The sequence below is a fragment of the Carex rostrata genome, chromosome 1 (genome assembly GCF_964058835.1).
Source record: "Carex rostrata chromosome 1, lpCarRost1.2, whole genome shotgun sequence".
Lineage (NCBI taxonomy): Eukaryota > Viridiplantae > Streptophyta > Magnoliopsida > Poales > Cyperaceae > Carex > Carex rostrata.
The window spans coordinates 7,286,316-7,309,864 of record NC_135918.1 but is presented as its reverse complement, the minus strand read 5'-3'; the positions used below and the strand labels follow the sequence as shown (position 1 = coordinate 7,309,864).

Here is a 23,549-nt window from a genome sequence, read left to right as displayed (position 1 = left end):
TTTTTTCTCAAATTTTTTGTATTTACATATAATTTTTTATATAAATTTAGAGTAAAATAATTTGGTATTGTCAAATTGACCTCTATTTTTTCTAGATTTTTTTTTTTTTTAATCTCCATAGTTTGAAAGCCTAACTTCGCCCCTGGATGCATTAGTTAACAATAAAATTTAATTGTTAAACTATCTATATGTCCCACAAATATCGATAAATTTACTTCTAATTTCAATTTTATCTGAATTTATTTAAAAATGATGGTAATTTTTTTTTCAAAAACCATTATCAAGTGATCCATCGTCATTATTAATCTGTATACATTTAGAGGAAAAATCACTTGGCAATAATTATTTTTACCATATTGACAACAAATTTTCTAAATACAATAAATAAAATATATATTTGTAAAAAAATAATTTAAAGGTGTATTATTAGACATTAATTGTAATGCATTTTAATTATTCTTTCATAAATAGGGGTGAAAACGGTATATGGATAATACCTGATATGTATTCAATCCGTATTTTAAAACATAGATGTGGATGTCTGATATCAGAATATCCGTGTGATTAAGGATACTGATATGGTTTTACGTTTCAATTATCCATATCCGAATAGTAGATTTGTACCATATATTTTAACATATATTATGAAAAAAATTATGTTATTCACAATTATAATTGAGGAGGGTTCAAATGCCTCCATGTTTTTGTACCTCCATCGTGCCTCCATCTCTCTCCATCATTTTCAAAGTTCAAACAGTCGATCCGAACCGCTCAATCTAACCTCCATACTAAAATATGTTTGGAGACCAAATTTTATATTTTTAGGAATTTTTTTACTATTTTTTTAGATAGGTACAAAAATACTGTTTTTAGATGGTTCAGATTTACTGATTTTGTACCTATCTAAAAAAATAGTAAAAAAATTCCTAAAAATATAAAATTTGGTCTCCAAACATATTTTAGTATGGAGGTTAGGTTGAGCGGTTCGGATCGACTATTTGAACTTTGAAAATGATGGAGAGAGATGGAGGCATGATGGAGGCACAAAAACATGGAGACATTTGAAACCTCCTCATTATAATTAGATAAATATTACGAACTTTAATATTTTTATATTATTTTAATAAATATCTGATCTAATCCGAACTCGTATTTGTATCCGTCTGATATCCGCTCCGTATCTGTATTCGAAAAATGAAAAAAGAAACATAAATATGGTTTTACCACTATCCGTTTCGTATCTGCTCCGTTTTCACCCCTGTTGATAATACATCAAAGATAATTAATTTCATGCCATTGGAACTTCAAATCACTTGACATGTGATCAAATATATATCAAATCTCATTATCTTTATATATATCTTATAATATTAGATTTATAATCTAAAACTTATAGTTTCCAATATTGACAAGATTGTTAAGGGGACCATCTAATATTTATACAATTATACGGTGGTGTGTCTTCATAGTTCATAGTTCATACCTAGAACGCCTTTCTTATGCTGATAGATAAACTGTTCCAAATTGGTACTAGCCAGAATGAATCACAATCCAGTCACATGGTATGGTAGTACCATGTCTATACATTGGATCTACTCGCAAGTCCCAATTATTCATCTCCATTCAATTAATTTGAACACGCCATTATTCTTGCAACAAATGGATCTAGATTCTCTTTTTAATTAGTTCCATTACAGGTCAATACAGATCTCAACCATTTTCAAATCTATACAAAATTACAAACAAGTGCGTCAATTATCAAAATCAATCAATGGTTCACACGTTAACATAAGCCTTAACCAAGGCTGCTTTGACCAACCACTATTAATATTTTTTTTCCTTTCTAATTTCCATATATTGTCAACTATATATCTTGCTTTGGAAAACCAAGTTATTAAGAAATTATTTTTTTAGTCAGCAAAAAAACAAAGAAAATTGAACGGGTCTGTTTGCCACCTTAAAAAACAAGAAGTTTCAATAAAGACATGCTACCAAATACCTGGTGAGCTGCCTGAACTAATTAATTAAATCTAATTATTAATTGCAATTATAAAAAAAATCTGTATAATAAATCAAATTAGGGGTGCAAACGGATCGGATAGTGGTAAAACCATATCCGTATCCGCTTTTATTTTTTGGATACGAATACGGATCAGATATTAGATGGATACGTACGGATATCTGTAGATATATACATAAATATTTTCATAATATATATTAAACTATATGGTATATATCTAATATTCGGATATGGATAATTAAAATTCAAAACCATATTCACATCTGTATCCGCATGTATATTCGGATATCGGATATCCGTATCAAATTTTCGGATAAAGATCCGGATACGGTCGGATATTATCCGATCCGTTTGCACCCCTAAATCAAATGGTATCTGATAGGTGGTGGTGATGGGGCCCACATTTCCTTTGACCCCTCTCATTGTTCCCCCTTGATTAATCTAAAGTCTAAACCTTGCTACTGCTCCTTGAAAGCGCATTAATTAATTTTTGGTTAAAATAGGCAACCCCAACTCACTGGATGGTTTACATCTTTCTTTTATTGTATAATTAATTATAATTTCATAATAGCGCACTTATGGCAGTTGTGCCACCCCTCACTTGCCAATCCATCCCTTTGTCCAATGATATAAATACATCTCTTGCATATATATAGATATATGTGCAATCTATCTACCTCAAGGCTCAAGCCCCCAATTTAACCCATCTCCCTTTATCTAAAGAAGAAGCAAGGAAATTAAACAGATTGCAATGGCAATTGAAGCTCAATATTCCTTTCCAATGAAACGCAATCGCGAGAACCTCTCCTCGTACACACTTCTCGACCCCGCAATGGAGATGCCGGTCATGCCGGTTAAACAAGCCCGTCTTGACGAGTCGGGTTTTCCTTCAACCAGTGGCAGAGCCGATTCCATGATCATCTCTCATTTCAACCGAGTAAACGCTGAAACCGACACCCTTCTCCAACTTCATGTATGTATTCTATATAATTATATATCATCCCATCATAAATAAAGATACTTGAATCATCTCTATCTACTTCATCTTGTAGTTTGTTAATAATTAATTTTATTTTCTCAATTTTAACAGATGGAAAGATTAGCATTTGCAATAAAGGAATCGACGAAGAGGCACTACGTATCGACGCTTATGGCAATGGAAAAACAAGCGTTGCTGATTCTTAAACAGAAACAAAATGAAATGGATAAATTGATATTGCGAAATGCCGAGCTTGAACAGCAACTCACTCAAATCAATGCTGAGAAACAAGTCTGGTTTAACATGGCGAAAAATAACGAGGCGATTGCTTTAAGTCTGCGATCAAACTTGGAACAAGTTCTTCAAAACAACAACAATAACAACAATGAAAATAGTGTAATTGAAGGATGTGGAGATAGCGATGAGGTGAACTCGGCATGCTATGATGAAAAGAGGATTTCCGATTGCCGTGTTTGTAAGGTTTGCCGTAGCAAGGAGGTTTCCGTGTTGCTCTTACCATGTAGGCATTTGTGTGTCTGCGAGGGATGTGAGCGTCGAGTCGACATGTGCCCCGTGTGTCATGAGAAGAAGGATTCCTCTGTTCCTGTTTTAACTGGATGAATTTAGCAAGGTTTATGCATTTATCTAAGAAGCATGAACCAGGAAAGTTGTGCAATTCAAGGAAATCTATAAACTTGCTTGAGGAATTTTTTGGGAAGATTTATATAGGTTTTTGGTTATCTTTTTGTTCATTAATTTGGCACCAAATGAAAGGATGACAAAGTTCTACCTGTAAATATTAACTTTTGAAATATTGCTTTGATTAAGTTCTTTCTTTGTTAGTTTATTTGAATTGTTCATTGATTCATTTGTTTATGGTGCATTTGACCATTTTGATGTGATTGTGTTTTGCCTTTTTTAGTTGAAATCATAAAGGTAATTTATTAATGATATTAGACATTGCATGATTCAAAAGAGTGATTATATTTATATCCAATTCAACGGATAGAATCATAAAATATATTTTGAAGCAAGATAATAATAATAATATGAAAGTTATCTTAGCACGTACACCAAGTTTCTGTTGAATGTCTGATATTTTCTAAAATCGAATACCAAGAATATATATATATATATATATATATATATATATAGTAAATCGTTATAATCAATATTTTTTAGTGAATATTGTATTACAAAAAAAATTGGAACTTAATAGCAAAGTAAATATTCCATATTCATATTAAATCGAATGGCCAATATTAATTACTGATTTTTTTTTCTCTTATGAAATATGATGTACTGAAAACATTGATCTAATAACATTACATGCATCTAATAAGTTTTAGATGAATTATTTCAGTTGTAATTTCTTTATTCAAAACTTGAAAATGGTGCATGTAATTTTCCATCAATATAGAGTTCAGTTATTTCATTTAATTTGTGCACAACTTAATAAATATCTGACTATATTTTTATTATTATTTTCTTGCTCATAAACACATATATTGGATAATACATCCCTGTCACCTTTTGCGTATTTTATATGATGATTAAACAACCTTGCCTAAACCGAAAGGCTTATATATAGTTTGTTAAGATTTCTTTTGCTTGGAAGAAACAAGAAAGAAATTGGAATGGAAAGCTGAACTTGAACATGAACCGAACCAAACAAATACAAAATCAAAGACACTACATCACACCTCATGACTCAATACCAAACAAAAGATGCTATCTCCATCTTTAATGTAAATACAAATTAATAGCAATTAATTAACGAAGCAACATGCATTGTAATATTATATTCTCTTTCAACGTGACAATAACATTTGTGCCAACCAGCCTTGCCGTGCAGCTCCTGTATTCCATAGTGAAGAACTTTCATAGGAAAAATAATAATAAAAAAAATATGGTGAATATATAAAAAAGGAAACAACTCCATTAGCCCATGGCATGTGGTGTTGAATTCAAAATGTTTGATCGATTCTGACATCTTACTTATCTTTTATGATTGACATTGGCTACCATTTTTAGAAGAAATTAGACAGGGATGGTAGCATCCTTTTAAAAAATGTCTTATTATAATTCAATGCCTATCATGATCAAAGAAAGTCGGGCGGTATAATTAACAATTTCATGATGAGAATGTCATCTTGTATATATAAACCAGTTTTATTTCAACGCCATCATGACATATATATATATATGCTATGGTCCATTGTAATGTACAAATTCTCTTGTACATTGGACTGTAAATCGTTGGATTTAAAATTCAAATAATCGATCAAAATGGCTCAAAATATTCTTCATACTAAAATGTGTTGGAGGCCAAATTTTATATTTTTTTGAAAAAAAATTACAACTTTTTAGAATTTTTGAAAATCGCTAATTTTTAGAAATTTTTAGGCCATAGAAAAGGAACGATTTTCAAAAATTCTAAAAAAATATCAAACAATTTCCAAAAAATGTAAAATTTGGTCTCCAAACACATTTTAATATGGGTATCAAATTGAATGGTTTAGATCGGTTGTTTAGAAATTAAAACTAATGATTTATAGTCCAATGTACAAGATGATCTATACACTGTAATGCACCATAGCTCAACATATATATATATATAAATTTTTTTTTGTTTCCAACCTTCTTTTGTTATTTAGCTACCGAAGTACTCGATCTAAAAAGAGATTATTTATGTATAAAAGACTAAATTTGAGCTTGCTACCACTTACTTAAACAAGGGAAAATAGTGTTTTATCTACTCATGAATAATTAAAGAGGGTAAATAATTGTCGGCTTATGTAACACTATAGGATAATAAAGTTCTATATAAGATTGTACTGTTGTGCACAATTGTGCAAGTTGAGTTGGAGGCATTAATGAATAGATATAGTCACTTTTAGAGAAGAGAGATTGAAAATTTTGGAATGACCAATGAACATTAATTATCAGGAGAAAAACATAGCAAACAATAATTTATTAGATTCACACTTTACTTGAGATAAGAAAATTAAATTAAAGGTGAACTTATGAGAAGGGACAATTATAAAATCATGGACAGCATAATGTGAAGTTTGGTATAAGTCAATTTCATGTCATGGCCATCAAAGAAGAATAGTAAGGACATCTACCATATATCCCTGCGCACAAATAGTTGCATCTGCATCTATGTGCCTATGCCCATGTTGATGTTGCCATGGAGAATCTCTTTATAGAAATGTAGCTGTAGCTTAGTCTTCTACAACAACCTTGGTTAATTGCATCACATGCAACTGTGTACAATAATTCAGTTCTTTTTCTGTGGAGGTTGTTCTCTTTGTATTAATTACAAATTGACAATAGAAAAAGAAGTGTATACAAGGCTAAATGGTGTAGATAACAATAATTTTTTATGTTAGAAATCCTTTTATTTAAAATAAAACCAAGTTTTTTTTAGTAAGAAAATAAAACTCAAGTTGGTTGAACTCTCCAATAATTATTCCTAGCTCTTCCATAAATGCATTTAATTGCAGAAAAGCAATGTCAAGTACAAGAGCAGAAGTATAAATTGGAGACAAATCAAAGGTTGGTTTTTATTTCATTGGATGGGGACAATAATTGAACTAGTGGTGAGGTGAGGTGCATCATTATATATGTATACTTGTCACATTTAAAACAAAGTTGGTATTAGAATAGGGGAAGTGAAGATGGCAAGATGCTTTTCCAAAGAGGGAGTTGTGGTGTGATGTTTACATTTTTGTTTCACAGGGAAATGCAACCATCAATTATTTATTGCTTTCAAGGGAAGGTGCATTACAAAGGGGTTTGTCTCTAGGCATGTGCTTAGAACTAATTCCACTACTTCAGAAACAAAATAAATATCATTCATTGCCGTATCCAGAAAAGCATCTCCAATTTGCTTAATATTATTATTGTGTCAGCCATATTTGTAAGATAGTGACTTATTGTCCCATTTACCAATTTCCTGCTGTATTATTCAATGCATCTGTTGATTAAATATAGCATACTAGCACCTCTCTTTTACTTTGTCTTATTATTTTGGATACGCCGTGATTAACTTTGGTTAAAATTATTCTATTTTTATAGTTACTTCCCGATCCATCTAACCTCCATTGCTGCTGCTATTTTGTTACAACGAGTCACCGACACAAAAATAAGTTGGTCTTGAAAAGAAACCAGAACAGAAGCAGTACGCATGTAATTCTTTAATGATGAAATTTTCTAATCAGAGAAGGGTTCCTCTGAAAAATTGCACAGAAGAGAAACAAAGAACAACATGCTGGACCAAAACGCAAATAGGCCCCTCCGCACGTTGCTATCACAGCACAACAGTAAGCAGTGGGCCAGGCCCAGCTAAAACCTGGACCAATAAAAGAGCCTATTCAAGTGGGTCCCATCACATCAGGAGATCCGTAAAGATGGCGGTACCTTTGGAGGTTTGTTCCCTCCAACAGTTTCCCCATGGTCCCCACACCCCCCTGGGCCCCACTGGTTTACACCCATTATTTAATTATTTATTGTTTTCTTCCTTGATTTCATGTGGCTCTCTCCAACTAACATTTATGAGGATTTCTTCCTTGAATTGTTAAGACATACGGAAGAAAGTAAGAATGTGGACAGAGAAAATCAATGAAGGTTAACGATGTCCAAAAGAGTATTTTATTGTTTAGTGCAGCAAGGTAATGCGATCATATGATGGGTGTGGCCATCACTTTCAGTTGCTTGTTGGTACGTGTAAAAAGTAAGAACGATGAGAAGGCATCTTTCACTTTCTGTACCTTTTTAATGTTCTCTTCTCTCCTCTCTGGACCTCTCTCTGGCCTCTGCTCTGCTCCTGCGACCTTCCCTTTTGTGGGGCCCACTGCGTCGAGTGTGTGGTGGGCCCCACGGGGAGAAATAAAGGTTGAAAGATAAAGCTGTTGGGATAGTATAATAGGTTGACGACGACGTCGAGACTGGGTACCTTTCTTCATATATTAATTAATATTAAATTATAATAAATCTTTTCTTTTTTGCTCTTTTCAAGAAATTATGTTTCCCAACTCATGTAGATGTAGGCTTTGTAGCAAGGAGATTTTCTTTTATCTATCGGTTTCGGATCCAATTATTTTATTCACCAAGATTATTTATCTATTCATTATGCTAAAGTACTTCTACTTTCGAAACATATTTAATAAAACAGTTAAGAAATATATCATATTTATCAAGAACCAGTTTTCAAACGAGTGATAAAAACAATACTCTGTGTGTGTGAGGTTACAAATTAAAACTCGAAAAGAGAAAAAAAATATATTATTAAATAATTAGGTAGCTTGAGGTCTGATTTTTACTCAAAAAATATATAATAGTTATCATATTTTTAGAAATTAATTCAGAAATATTCAATTGGATTCAAATTTGCACGCTTTGAAGCTGTTATCACCTCAATAATTTTTCTTATTCTTTTTTTTTATTATGTGATGCTCCATAGTAGAGAATGAGCAATCAACCATATCACATATGGCATATTAGTATATATATTTTTTTTTACCTTTTCGGTTTTTCTTTGTTTTTTGTTTGCGTCTTTATTTCCTTATTTGTTTCGGTCACTTTATTTGGTTCCCACTTTAGCTTTGCGTGAATGGTTACCTCACTTTGCATATCAACAGATTAAAAATTAGGTTCTCTCTCCAACAAAATCTGATAGGGGCCTTTTCGGAATAAAGAAGATGCCTTTGTGTGGTGTCTATTCAAATTTCTAACATGTTCATTGAATTATTTGATTAATTTCTATATTAGTCAAACGAAAACAATTCATATTTTTTTTAATACAAAAAGAATATCAGATGAGCATGTCTTATTGTCTTCCATTAATTGGACTTTCCTCTTTTTATTAGTGGGAAAAAAAATTAATGCCACGAGAGCAAAATAGTCAAAAGGTAGATCATGCCATGTTGAAATAAACTAAGTGATTAGAACTAATGAAGGTACCACAATAATATATATTTTTTTGTAGCATTGATCTAGAAAGGAAAAGAAAGGGACCAAACTTTCAATTGAAGAAATTATCTGGCAACTTTGGAAAAAGAAAGGTTGAGAGGTGGATTCCTTGATGCTTCTCTTGTGAAAAAATTAAACGTGTGCATCATTACTTGCTTGACACTTTCATAATACCTACTTTGACATTTTTGGTTAATGAAATTATGAAAATTTTCACCCAGTCAAATTAGTGGGCTTTCACGAGATTTCTGTTTGCACTTTGCAGTTTCAACAAGTGGAGGAGAAAATGAATGTTCAAAGTTTAGACCATTCATGCTTTTTTGTATATAATTTATTTATGAGAAGAGATTCAATTATATCTTTTTTGGGTGACACTAGATTATATTCTACATTTTTAAAGTTCAAAAATGGTTGATTCAAACTGTTCCACATGATGGATATATTTTTAATGTGCTTGCATATCAAATTTCATATTTTTTTGAATTTTTTTTTTACTGTTTATTAAGATGGGTAAAAAAATTCAATGGTCTAAATATAGCAATTTTGTTAAATACTTAATAAATAGTAAAAACATTCGAAAAAAATGTAAAATTTGATCTGCAAGCACATTTTAATTTATCTATTATGTTGAGAGGTTTGAATTAACTATTTGAATTTTGAAAACTTTGTAAATGAGGAGTGCAATTCGGTGTCACCAAAAAAGATGTAATTGAATCTCTCCTCTTTATTTATAAGAAAATGACAATTATTTATTTATTTTACGTCATTATTTTTTAATGTATGCGCTACAAGCTGTGCCTACAGGTGCTAATGTACATATTATTTTTACTACAACTCATAACGAAGAATTTAATATATAATTTTTAAAGTCATATTTCAGGAATTAAAATCATAAAACAAACAATTGACTTCTAATTAATACCATATTCTAAATTTATTTAAGATATATCATAGCGTGGGGGCATTATATAATATGATCATGAAAATCTGACAAGATTTATCTTATAAAATAAACGAGCATGCATGTTCGATCCACTTTAATTTTTTTGAAAGATATATTTTATTTTAATTTAAGATGTACGCGTCCTCCTCCTCTTTTAGTACACCGATTTTTTTATTTATATCCAAAAATTAAATTAAATTTCAAAAAATAACCGAACCGGATGTCAAATTTGAAATCTACCCAAACCGGTTAACCGTTAACCGGACCAAATTTCCGGTTAACGGTTAACTGGACCTTTTCAAAATGGTTCGGTTAACCATTAACCGGACCCAAACCATGGGTCCGGTTAACGGTTAACCGGATTCGTTGGTTCGCTGAACCGTTAACCGAACCCAATTTTTTTTTTTTTTTTTTTTTTTTTTTTTTTTTTTAAACAGAAAATTTTAAATGCATATGTATATGTATTTTTTTATTTTATATGTATATGTATATGTGTATGTATATTTTTCTATAATTTTAAATTTCAGATTTGATTTACAAATTTTTTTTGTGTAAATTTGATAAATCTAAATACGAATTTTATTTTATATGTATATGTAGATTATATAGAATATATAGTGTTTAGGGTTTAGGGTTAGTGTATATAGATTATATAGAATATTAATAAAATAAATATTCCGACAGAATATATATAGTTTCTGCAACATCCAATTATTAAGGTCTAAAATAATAATAATAATAATAATAATAATAATAATAATAAGGTCTAAAATTATTTATATGAAAATATATATAATAAATTTCTGCAACAGAAAATTAATTAGGCCGAAAATTATATATGAATTCATATAAAATCATAGAAAATACCAACATAATACAATTTGTGCAACATATACACACATATAGTTTTTTGTACATGCAATCCCATCTTATCCTATCATATAACATATAGTCAAGATCCAATACAACACATATAACACATAGTTCGGTCCTTCCCCTTTATTAGCCATGCAATCAACTTTTGGCCAAAATTCAGCAAGTTCGGCCCATTTTGCCAAAATGCATGGCTGTCATTGAGGTTGGACCGAATTTTTGTTCATCTTAAGTTGTATTAGATCCAATATAGCAAAAATAGAGATGCACATGTGAGGCCTCTTGGGAGGTTAAAGGTCTCCAACTTTTGCATCTCCCATAAATTTTAATAATAGAGAATAATTATGAATTGATTCAAGAATAATAATTCTCAAAATTTATACGAACCAAAGAATTAAATAAAATTAATAATTCTCCGATTAAAATTAGTAATTAATCCCAAAAAAAAATTTACTCTCGGATTAATCCAAAATTCGTCCAAAATGAATTTCTCAGTTTAAATTCGTCGTATAAGATCCGTAATCATGAACCATCAAAATGAATTTCTCAGTTTAAATTAGTAACTGTATATTTCAAAAAAAGTAAAAAAAAGTAAAAAAAAAGTAAAAAAAATTGGTAACTGTATATTATTTATGTATATGTATATGTGTATGTGTATGTGTATTTTTCTATAATTTTAAATTTCATATTTGATTTACAAAAATTTTTGGTGTAAATTTGATAAATCTAAATACGAATTTTCATGTATATTTTCAATAGAAAAAAAAATTGAAAATTTTCTGTTTTAAAAAAAAGTAAAAAAAAAAAAAAAAAAAAAAAAAAAAAAAATGGGTTCGGTTAACGGTTCAGCGAACCAACGAATCCGGTTAACCGTTAACCGAACCCAAACCCTTGGTCCGCTAAACGGTTAACCGAACCAAGGGTTCGCTAAACGGTTAACCGAACCCTTGGTCCGCTAAACCGTTAACCGAACCTAGGGTCCGGTTAACCGTTTAGCGGTTTGGGTACTTTTAAAATTTGAAATGCGGTTCGGTTGATTTTTGAAATTCAATTTAATTTTTGGATAAAAATAAAAAAATCGGTTTAGTACAATTACCATAATTTTCTAACTTAAATAAACAAATGTGCATCCATATAGTAGAATCAACATAAAAGGCAATAACATATTCTGAGGGATGCGAAAATAGTTATACGATCCGAATTTTAAAAAAAAAAAATTCCGTAAATTACGAAATTGTTCAATTGTTATTTTCATAATTGTTAATTGGTTTTTACACTTTTGACAAAAGAAATAAAAATAAATAAGGAAGTTCTTGAATCATTTAAAACAAAAATGAATTAATGGTGTGAGGTTCTTGAACTATAATTTTGACCTACGAGATATGACAATTGCCTCTTAAATTTTTTAGTTGCAATAGTTATATTATTATTGACATTTGAGAGGAAGATTGATTAGCTGGTAAGGTTCCATTAAAAAAAAAAAAATTTAGTCAATAAAAGAGATATTAGTACTAAAATATGTTGCTCGTGCAATTAGAAAATTAATGGTAACCAATGGGGTATACAAATACAAGTCACCTTAAACCACCTTGTTTATATTCAACCACCAATTATCGCCATATATTATGCGAACATGTAAGTTGACTGGTAGCCTGGATTGCTTCCAGGCGCATCTAGATCGTGTCAATGATCTCCTCAAATATAATTATTGGTGTTGCTGACATGTGCCTATTCAACTATTATTTTGTCTCTGCTCATTTCTTATTTTATAAATTCAGATCCCAAATAACTTAAATTTTAAGTATGGACCACCTAATTTATTTTAACACGAATATTAAAGAGACCGAAATTTTTATTTATATCAAAACACTCGATTTTGGGAGAATTTCATTATCTATTCGGGCCGACAAGACAATCTGCAGCCGCATTCTTGGGAGCCTGCAGATTGACTTGACGGCCCAAGTAGATGTCGAATTCCCCATAATTTGGAATGTTTTGGTTAAATTTTTTTAAAGGGTATCAATAAAAATTTTGGTTAAAGAGATCCCGTAAATTTAAACCTGGGACAAATTCATCCGAATTATTATCGGACGGTCCGGATCCAAACTCAAAATTTGAATTGCTTTGGAGGTTCTAAACACTTATTCCATGGTGGGGCTTGATTGTATGATCATTTCCAACTACAAATTTTGGTAAATCTGTCAAGGAATCTCACATTTAGTTAGACTTTTTTTAGATGAGCATTGAGATAACCTAATACAAGAAAAAATTAGGTGGAAATTTAGATGAGAGAAAAATTAGGTGCAAAATGGTTGATTGGTCAGATGGTGGCATTATCAATTGATAAAAATGACACTAGATTGGGCACGTCTACCGGCCCATCATGGCTCATCATACGAGAAAGAAATTAGGTGCTGGTTTTATGATCATAAAAATACTTTTCAAGTATATTAATAATTATTCAATGACTTATTTTGTTATGTGTTATAATCTTTTATCACTATCATTTATATTTTAGAGTGCAGATCGATCTGTACGATTGGTTGCAAAACAAAAATAGGTGTCGTTTGTTCTATTAGAACAGTCAAATCTCAAAAAAAATTAGAAATAATATATTATAATTAGACAAAATGTTTGGATTATCTATTCTAACTATTATAATTCAACAAACACCGAATAGAGTATTTCGAACAGTCTAAACTCAAAAATAACATATTCTCAATCCAACCAAACATATCCTGAGATGATATCTTCATTTTCACATTTCATATGATCAATCAATTGGAACCGCACACTGCGACTTCCGTGAAAAAATATACTCAGATAACAAAAATTTATATTTTTGTAAATATTTTTACTAATTTTTAGATAGATTAAAAATTATTGATTTTGAATGGTTCACGGTCTTCCGATCAAGTGATTTCTACATATCTTAAAAATAGTAAAAGAAATTGTGAAAAAATTTAAGTCAATCTTTCATATAGAGATCACACTAAACGTTTCGGATTGACGGTTTGTATTTTGAAAACGAAAATACAAATTCATTGTACGTACTGATATGCGTATACAACACTTTATGACAACGCATTGCTTGTTTAAATTTCGAATTACAACAAAATTGTGAACAGTTAATTCTGCTTATTTGGGAAGCATTTTCTTCATAAAAAATTGAAAATGTTATATTTGGTAAAAAAAAATTACGAGATGAAAAGTTGAGTGCATAGAATTTACTATAACCAGTTCATAATTTTTCGATGCCCAAATATTCAAATAATTTTTTAGTAAATCATTGCTGATCCCATAAAATCATTCCTAATTTCTCTGTTACTAATGAGTATGGCTAATATAACATCAGTGTCATTTCAGTCTATATAACACCAACTCTAAAACCTATCAAATCGAGTTCAAATGGTGAATCCAAACCGTTCAAACCGATTTACTTCACTAGTTGTGCATTTACATGTCAAATTTATAAGTTTTTGAGTTTATTTGATATCAAGTCAAGCAGTCAAATGTTTGAGTTTTTAAGTTAATTTTAATACATTCATTTTTCAATTTTTTTACTGCTTGATTTGATACTAAAATAACTTGAAAATGTAAAATTTTTGCATGTAAACGCATTACTCATAAAGTAAATTGATTTGAACGGTTTGGATTCACCATTTGAATTCGATTTGATAGATTTTTAAGTTGGTGTTATAAATACTGAAATGACACTAATGTTATATTAGCCATTATCGTTACTAATTCCCTACAAAAATCTCTTTTGTCATTTTCTAAACAACTAAAGAACAAAAAAAAAATGATGGATGATGCATATGCTCTGCCAATGATGTTTTTATTTTTTATTTTTTTACTATTGCTGTAGATCAATAGTTACTGTGCAAAAGTTGAATTCACAGACAAAGACATGCAGCTTTAATCGATTTCATGGAGCAGCAAATATATGCTTCCACAAAAGAAGAAAATGAATGGCCCGTGATGTAAAAAGCAACGCCTTTGCATTAATCATGTCAAGGTCCCATTGGCGATTGCATTTGCGGGAATTTTTTTTTTACGTCCCAAATAAATAATTTTTGTACTATTTTTTTTTTAAAGTGGACTGATTTTTTATTTATTTTTCATTTCCTTATTATGCTATTATTTTTATTATTCTGTTAACTTACAATTTCAAATTTCAAAACTATAGTGACGTGGATAAATTATAAAATTATAAAACTATTATTTTGATTGATATTGAGAACTTACAAAACTATAGCGACGTGGGTAAATTATAAATGTTGATTTTTTAACTTATTAATTCATATAAAATTGAAATTGAAAAAAGATAACATATAAAATTGAAATCGAAAAAGAGATTTAATCCTTATACTTAGTACAGCCTTGAATATATAGCTTAGTTCACTTATTGTTATCTGGGTTGATTATGCTAATGCTTAGTAGTTAATGGTGCTTCATCTAGGCTGACGTTTATAGTTTGATGTTTTGTGATGTATTTTGGTTATTCTCATTAACTAGTATATACCAATTCTTTTGTATATGCGTTTTGATCTTGCAGTTTGGAGCTTCAAAGCATTTGAACATTATGAATTTTAATGAAATCGGTGAATTTCATCCACTTTATCAAAAGAATAAATAAATAACAATAATAAAAGTTGAGACAGACAGAGCTGTTCGGCAAGGCTTCCTTAAACCTCCTTAAGACTAAATGAGCCTATTTTAGCTTCCTTAGCCGCTTAATCCTATCGAACACCGGTTCCTTAACACTGATTAAGATTACATCCTTTAGCCTCCTTCTACTCGAATCTTAATCCCCTGCCCGGGTGTTAAGGCACCTCTACCCTTTCCTTTAGCCTCCTTAGCTATCATTCACGGATTAAGCCAACGGAACATCGATTCCTTAAGCTTCCTTAAGATTTAATCCTAATTATAAAAGATTTTACAGTTAAATATTAAATATTTTATTATTGAATTGTTAAATGGTACATATTCCACAACCAAAGAGCATATAAACATATGCCTTATGAAAGAAAAAAAAAAAATTGAATTTTCATTTCTATTTTCAGATTTGGGTTGGAAATTTCGACCCATGGGAATAGGATCCGAATAGCAGTCAAAGGGGCAATGTAGGCTTCAGTAATCGGTAATGTAAAAAAGACGAAAAGAGGAGAAAGAAAAGGATGATTTGATAAGAAGGTTGTGCGGTCAGCGGTCAGGTCAGGCAGGGTACAACAAAAGAGCAGTAGCAGAGCTGACATTGACTGATGTGGCCCATCCCTTGGTCCTTCACAAATTGGGCAAACGATCTCAACGCGTCATATACCCAACCAATTAACAGAGCAAAATTAGGCCAAAAGAGAAAGCTACCTTTTTCCTCTCGTCTACTACTTTCCTACTGTACTAGTTCATTAGGTAATTGGTTGATTTGGTTCTAGACTTAGACTTATAGGCTTGTTTGTAGCTAGTTGATCAGATGTGCAGTGTCTAGAGGGAATTGCTGATAGATAGCGCCTTTTCATAATTCATTTCATTGACAACATACCTTTAAAGTTGAAACTGTTCTGCTTTAGACTTTAGATAGAATATTATGCTTTTATTTTTTATGCACTCAGGAACGCGCTTTGGCAAAGAAAATGAAAGAACAGAGCACACTTAAGTTAAAGAAAACGGTATGGATAATATTCTATCTGTATTTAAAAATTTAAATGTGGATACGAATACTGATATGATTTTATATTTCAATTATGTGTATTCAAATAGTAGATATATACTATATATTTTAATATATATTATGAAAAATTTATGTTATTTGTTATTGTAATTAGATCAATATGATGAACCTTAATATTTTTATACTATTTTAGTAATTATCCGATCTGATTCGAACTAATATTCGTATCCGTCTGATATCCGCTCCGTATCCATATCTGAATACTGAAAAATAGAATATGGATATAGATAGTCTTACCAGTATCCGCTCCGTTTTCACCCCTTGAGCACAGGCATGAAGTCATATTTTTCACTGTGTGAAATGAACGCCTTTAGGTACCGCGTTAGGTTTTGTAACGGTGCAGCTAGAGGTAAACCAGTTAAAATTCTCATAGGCTAGCTGTGCCTAATAATCCAACAGTAGGCCATAATTTTCAATGATGAATTAATTTTTGTACTTTTTAAAGGAACCTCTGCATCGCACATTCGCACTACTAGGAACAGGAATTCTTAATTACAAGTCGGACAATAATAATATATAAAATTCATTCAATTGGATCAGAGGAACGAATCATAGAAAATTGAACCTAAATTTGCGCATACCATTTCCAGATCTCTACCGCTAATTTTTCAAAGCAAAAGCAAGCCCATACTATAATAAAGAATTAAATAATGAACCATGATACGCTCCTAATCTTGCCTTTCTGGCTGACCTGATTTTTTTTAATTAATTAGGAATAGCCGGTTAGCCACTATCGCAAAAATAATTGATTAAATAATTTTGATTAATTGGAACTTGGAAGTGCTAGCGAAAGAGGTTACCATGCCATTAATTCGGTTTGACTGTTTGTTTGTTTGTTGCTCTTTTAAAAAAAAATTAAACTGGAGCTGATATGGATCCCGCAAATTGTATCAATTATAACCCAAAGGTCTGACATCCATTCGGGATCTGATATGGATCCAAATAAAAATTAATATACTTTATTTGTAGCATCTAAAAAAAAATCAAAATACTTATTTGTAAGATGCAGCAAATAAAAAATGAAGTATTGATCGGGGTTGTAAAAAATGTCCGTTTAGTTCGATTAATCGACCGATTAGTCGTTGGCAATAATCAAACCGTCATAGATTTTACCGATTATTTCCGATTATTTTTGATTAATCGCTTGACGGTACTCTGTCCGTACGACGACTGTATACCGTTATTTACAACACTGATTTTGACATCCATTAGTTCCTAAAAAATATTTCACAAATTTTCATCCTGAAAATTATTACTTTAGAAAATTAATGTCTTTCTAAGTCTAGAATTTTTTTAATTTAACAAGAAAACCGAAACGGGTAAAACAGCTGTTCAATTAATTTATCTTTGTCCTACTGACAATTAGATGGGTTTAATTTCGTGGATGGTTATCAGCTAATATTATACAATTAATCAGGTATATCTAGCTATCTTGCCAATTTAAAAATGCCTCCATTAAGATTTACTTAAAAAAATCATGGGCATGCATTATCCAATCTTTTTTGTCACTTTGTTTCCCTTGAGAGCACCTAGATAGACGTGTCATCTACTCTCTCTCTCCTTTTTCTTCTGTTTTTCTTTGTCATATATATATACAGCCTAGTTTGCACGAATCACGCCATTTCTTCTCTTTTCTCTCTTGTGCATATATATACCAAAATCGGATCAATCAAGCGACCTGTGCGGAGAAACAAGAAGTTATTAGAAAATAATCGAAAATGGCGGTTCAATCTGATTATGGAACGAGCAGTTTTGAGCCTGATTTGTGTAACAGGTTAGAAAAAGAAAATATCAAAAACAGAAAAAAAAATTACCTATTCTTTTCTCCTATTTTTCTCCAATAAGTTCAGTTCTTGAAACCTACTTTCTTTAGTAAAGCATTCGTCTTGATTCTCTGTTTTTCTATTTTATCTCGAAAAGCAGAGGTGTAGTTGCGCGAACAAACCAAATCGAGGAGCTTCCCGCGTGCACCGCTTTTCTCGGTTAGCCTCTCATATCTTTCTTCTTTTTCTTCTTTTTCTTCTTTCCAATTTATTTCTTTTATAAATAGTTTTTCCCTGGAAACGAGCTTAAAGCAAGACGGGAGAAAATGCGGGAACTGATTTCTGTTTCCTCTCTACTTCCTCTTGTTTCAGGTTACAATAACATCAACAACAACAACAACAACATGAATAACATGAAGAAGTTTTCGGGAGAAGAAGCGCCACAAATTAGCGAACTTACATACAACGCTTCTGCCAATTTAGTCAAGAAAAGAGGTCGTGATAACTATCCATTCATGGCTTTTCAATATCCACCTACCTTCTCTTCCGACGTGCAACTAGCTGGAGGGCCCCCGCCTAAGCAAACACCGGTGAACCCAGTTCAGATAATCGGCTCTTACGCGCAGAGGCCTGTTAAGCAACCCCGTTTGATGGATTCTGGGTTTAATTCCATGCCCGGCGCTTCGACCTTCTTGCGCCCGTTACCTGTTTGTGGAAATACCAGCATAGGGGTTCCTCAGATGAATACTGGATTTTCTACATTGCGAGGAGTGGTAAACGGAGCTCCGAGTGTGAACCAGACCCGATTGGCGGGTATGTGTTCACCCTCTACCAGTGGAAGGCCGACTTTACCGGGTTCTGGGTTGACTGCTATTGACCACGAAATTGCATCCATTTTACAGCAACATACTGCTGATACTAGCAAGATCTTTCAACTTGAGGTATGTTGATTAATCCTTCACAACATAAAAATGCTCATAATTATGTTTATAAAATCAAAAAATTTGTTTTTCTGGTGATGATTTCATTTACGGATTTTTGTGATGGTGAAAAATAGGTGAAGAAGATGCTATTTGCTATTGAAGAAGAGAGTAAGGCGTTCCAGCAGGCCATCATGTCAGAGGTTGTGAAGGGTCCCGCAATGCAGTGGCTGGTACAAAAAGAAGCAGAACTCGAGATGTCAACACGGCGAAATGCTGAACTGGAACTAAGACTCAGTCAATTAAGTGCCGAGAACCAGAAATGGATCAGCATTGCCAGAAACAACGAGTCGATTGTAAGCAAGTTGCACACCAAAATGGAACATGCTCTCAAAAATGGATATGACAAGAATGTGTTAGAAGAGGGAATGGGCGATACTGATGAGGTCCAGTCGACATGTCGGGATGATTCACAAGTAGGTCCATTTGCGTGTCGATTGTGCCGGAAGGATACAACCAGATTAGTTTTTCCATGCCGGCATCTGTGCTTATGTGATGCGTGTGATGCGACTGTTACGGTGTGTCCAGTATGTAACGAACCGAAACTGTCGTCAATACCGGTGCTGTTTACATGATTGAGAAAATAGTTTGATAACTTTTGATGAATGTGTTGTTGTTCAGCTAACTTCCTTTTAATATTTTTTCGTTTACTTACTGAATTCATTTTTTGTTATCGGAAGTTTTATTTTATCTTCCATTTGGTTATATTTTTTTTGTATAAACGGCAGTTAGTTTATCTCATTTCATGAGCAATTGTCTAATCTAATGGCAAATATTTTATTTCCAAGATTCATCATTTATTTGAATAAGTAATAGATGTTAACTGGAGGCACGTTGAGAGATGCAGCAGAAACAGCAATTATAGCGCTCTCTGTTTCCTAGTTATGTTTAGTTTTGAGTGTTTGACGCGCGCTACGTTTCAGATCTATTCTAAAGTTTAAATCTTTAAATGGATTCATATTTTATTTTTTTCCTTTTTACTTTGTCTTGAGGGTTTCTATTTTAGTAACGTGGATTGAGTTGGAAACCTGACCAGTGGGTCAGTGGCCACGACCTTCCTCGTGTAGTCGTTGTACATTGGAATTCTGTGGTTTTTAGTAAACTGCAATTAGCGTGATTAGTACGGTTTCTTAGCATTTAATGCATGGCAGCTATTTTCTCTCCTTTTTTAACGAGTAGTAAGTACAGTTACAAGATCTTCTGTTGCGTTATTTCTGTTGTAAATTCTGCAGCAAGTTGTGATCAACAATTTTTTGTGGAATTAATTTATTGCATTACATGAGCTAAATAAAATTGAATATTCACAGTTTGTACGGCTAGCATGTGCGCAAACGGTTCCTTAAGTTCAGGGGACGATTAGTATAATTTCGTATGCATTTTATTGTGATTGGATCTATTGATTTTATATTTACTTATTAAGAGCTCCTTCCATCTGCTTGTAAAAATGTAAATGAGAATTCTGTTTAGCTTTTGAAAAAAGAAGCTATTTTGATTACCATGAATATCTACTGACGTATTGCAAAATACACACATATGAATCTATGTTTATTTAAAACAAGTGTTTGTAGTTGCCTCAATTTGTGTACATTAATTACTTCAACACTCATCGAAAATATATTGTAATAGAGAATATCCATGGAAATTCACAATACACACACACACACACACACTAAAAACTACCTTAGAGGGTACTGATATGACCAAATGAAAAATATAATATATAAATGGAAAATAGAGAAAACGAGGAGTCACTTTGCTATGCCAAGAGCCGAGATTTTTATTTTTACCCAAAAAATAAATAATTTTATTATAAATAACCACTTTTTTCGAAAAATTATATTTATGCCCAAACCGCATATATTCTTGGCGGGCCGAATTTTTAATTCGGACCGCATATATTCTAGGCGGTCCGAATCGAAATTTTTTTTTTTTTTTTTTCTTTTATTTTCTTCCTTAAGCACTATAACTAAAATGCAAGTTATCAATAGTTATGCCAATACACCAATTATTAAGGTTAGGAACTTTAAACTTCGAAGTAGATAGGTAATTATAATAGGTTAGTTAGTTAAATAAAACGCGTTTAATTTATCACGAATAATTAGGGTGTTCTAGGATGAAACTTGGCAGTGTTGTTCTAGGATGTCGAGACTGTATGTCGGTAAATTTTCATGATTTTTGGAGATGTTTTGCTAAGGAAACCAGAGATGCAAAGTTGGACCCCGGATGAAACATTCATCGGTTGGGGCTATTTTTGCGAGCTTATATCTCCCGTTCTGTTCGGATATTCTGCATGAAACTTGGCAGTACTGTTATAGGATGTCGAGACTGTATGTCGGTAAATTTTCATGATTTTTGGAGATGTTTTGCTAAGGAAACCAGAGATGCAAAGTTGGACCCCGGATGAAACATTCATCGGTTGGTGCTATTTTTGCGAGTTTATATCTCCCATTCTGTTCGGAGATTCTGCATGAAACTTGGCAGTGCTACAATTAGCTTAAAAATTTTATTATTTATATAAAAATATGATTTTGATAAGTTTCTTCTGCGCATGCTTCGCGAAAAGCGCTTCTCTCCGATCTGATCTTCTCAGCCGCTTCTTCTGCGCATGCTTCACGAAAAGGGGCGTAACTTTTGATCCGTCCGTCGGATCGGGCCGAAATTTTGACATGAGCTCCACAACCCCAAATCCAAGCTAACTTATTTTCTAGCCCGATCCGACCGTCGGATATAGATTTTTCGAATTTTCTTTACAATTTCAGAGTTTTTAGGGTTTTTTCGGGCTCAGATTCGCGATCCGAGCCTTTCTTCATGGACTTTTGGTATAGTCTTTATAATTTTAGAGTTTTTAGGGTCTTTTATGTATCTTTTATGTATGTATTTTCTGTTTTAGGGTTTGTATGATAACAATAAAAGAGCAATTTGGATGATATTTTATTTAGTGAGTGTTATTTGTAAATTATGATGAATTATTTGATATCTTTGTTTTATATATAGTTAAGCAAAAATATATGAGCATTCCAGAACAAAAATTTTCATTTTTAGAATTTTCTATGATTTATAGTGAATTTTTGAAATTTATTTAAAAAAAAAAAAACATTAGTGTCGGCTATTTATTAAAAAGCCGACACTAATAAGTATTAGTGTCGGCTTTTTAATAAAGAGCCGACACTAAAAGTTAGTATTAGTGTCGGTCATTTACTAAACAGCCGACACTAATGCCTTACTTTTAGTGTCGGCTATTTACAAAGTATTAGTATCAGCTCGATTAGTGTCGCCTAATGTCTGACACTAATACCCATAAACAGCCGACACTAATTTCAAGTTCTCCACTAGTGTACTTTGAAGTTTAAAGTTCCTAACCTTAATAATTGGTGTATTGGCATAACTATTGATAACTTGCATTTTAGTTATAGCCTTAAGAAAAGAAAAGAAAAGAAAATAATATATATATATATATTTTCGATTCGGACCGCCTAGAATATATGCGGTCCGAATTAAAAATTCGGCCCGCCAGGAATATATGCGGTTTGGGCATAAATATAATTTTTCGAAAAACGTGGTTATTTATAATAAAATTATTTATTTTTTGGGTAAAAATAAAAATCTCGGTGCCAAGAGAGAGGCCAAGTCATTAGCTAACCTTGATCTTCAGTTGGACTCACAATTTATATCAAAATTGTTAGGTTTCTAAGAAAAAACTAAAAACAAGAGACAAAATTTTACGAGTAATCTTAATTATATTTTTTGACTTCGTATTATATAGTATACAAATAATTTATTTATAACAACATAAAATCTCTAAAACGAAAAACTTATAAATAACTTCTTCCTAAAATATTCTACATACTTAAGTATCAAAAAACTTCCCTTAACATAGTTTGTTAAACATGAGCTATTGTTCACAGTCTGCTAAATTAAGTCTGATGTAAATAAATAGTGAGATAAGTGACATACTTAACAAAAAAATTATAACTGATTTGTTGTGGTCAATTTTATCATTTTTACCTTTTGTTATTGTTATCATTTTAAATAAATCGGAACTTAATAATAATAAAAGTAATAAAAATATATATAATTATAAGTTGGGATCCAATAACAATTCAGTAACTTAATAATATTGATTACGACCCAATCAAGTTGCAAATTTTTACTTAAATTCGACTATTTTAAAAGGTGATCTCCACTATTTATATGATCTACATTTAACGTTACACGGTCAATCCATAAACCCAACCAGACATCTCCACTATTTCTATGATCTACAAATAATAATTCTACATAAAT

At 31.6% G+C, this 23,549-nt stretch overlaps 2 protein-coding genes across 3 annotated transcripts in view; both read left to right on the top strand.

Annotated features, from left to right (window-relative positions):
• LOC144555401 (uncharacterized) overlaps positions 1–20,009 on the top strand; it is an 89,887-nt gene extending 69,878 nt beyond the window's left edge. Inside the window, exons 2-5 of one of the 2 annotated variants that reach the window (XM_078303727.1) lie at positions 18,218–18,296; positions 18,446–18,504; positions 18,658–19,226; positions 19,343–20,009. In XM_078303727.1, coding sequence (XP_078159853.1) covers positions 18,241–18,296; positions 18,446–18,504; positions 18,658–19,226; positions 19,343–19,840 — 1,182 coding nt within the window. In that variant the 5' untranslated portion in view covers positions 18,218–18,240 and the 3' untranslated portion in view covers positions 19,841–20,009. Of the gene's footprint in view, positions 1–18,147; positions 18,297–18,442; positions 18,505–18,657; positions 19,227–19,342 lie in introns of those variants that run through there. The other variant, XM_078303718.1, reaches the window with a different exon arrangement.
• LOC144555305 (putative BOI-related E3 ubiquitin-protein ligase 3) lies at positions 2,524–3,893 on the top strand. Its single transcript, XM_078303593.1, has 2 exons — positions 2,524–2,993; positions 3,111–3,893. Exons 1-2 carry the CDS (start codon positions 2,772–2,774, stop codon positions 3,618–3,620), a joined length of 732 nt encoding a protein of 243 aa, XP_078159719.1. The 5' UTR covers positions 2,524–2,771; the 3' UTR covers positions 3,621–3,893.
• Positions 20,010–23,549: the final 3,540 nt, after the last annotated feature.

Excerpts from the sequence above, each read along its gene's own strand:
- LOC144555305 (XM_078303593.1), top strand. The coding sequence starts at position 2,772 with ATGGCAATTGAAGCTCAATATTCCTTTCCAATGAAACGCAATCGCGAG. Across the intron at positions 2,994-3,110 it reads ACACCCTTCTCCAACTTCAT|ATGGAAAGATTAGCATTTGC; the intron begins GTATGTATTCTA and ends CAATTTTAACAG.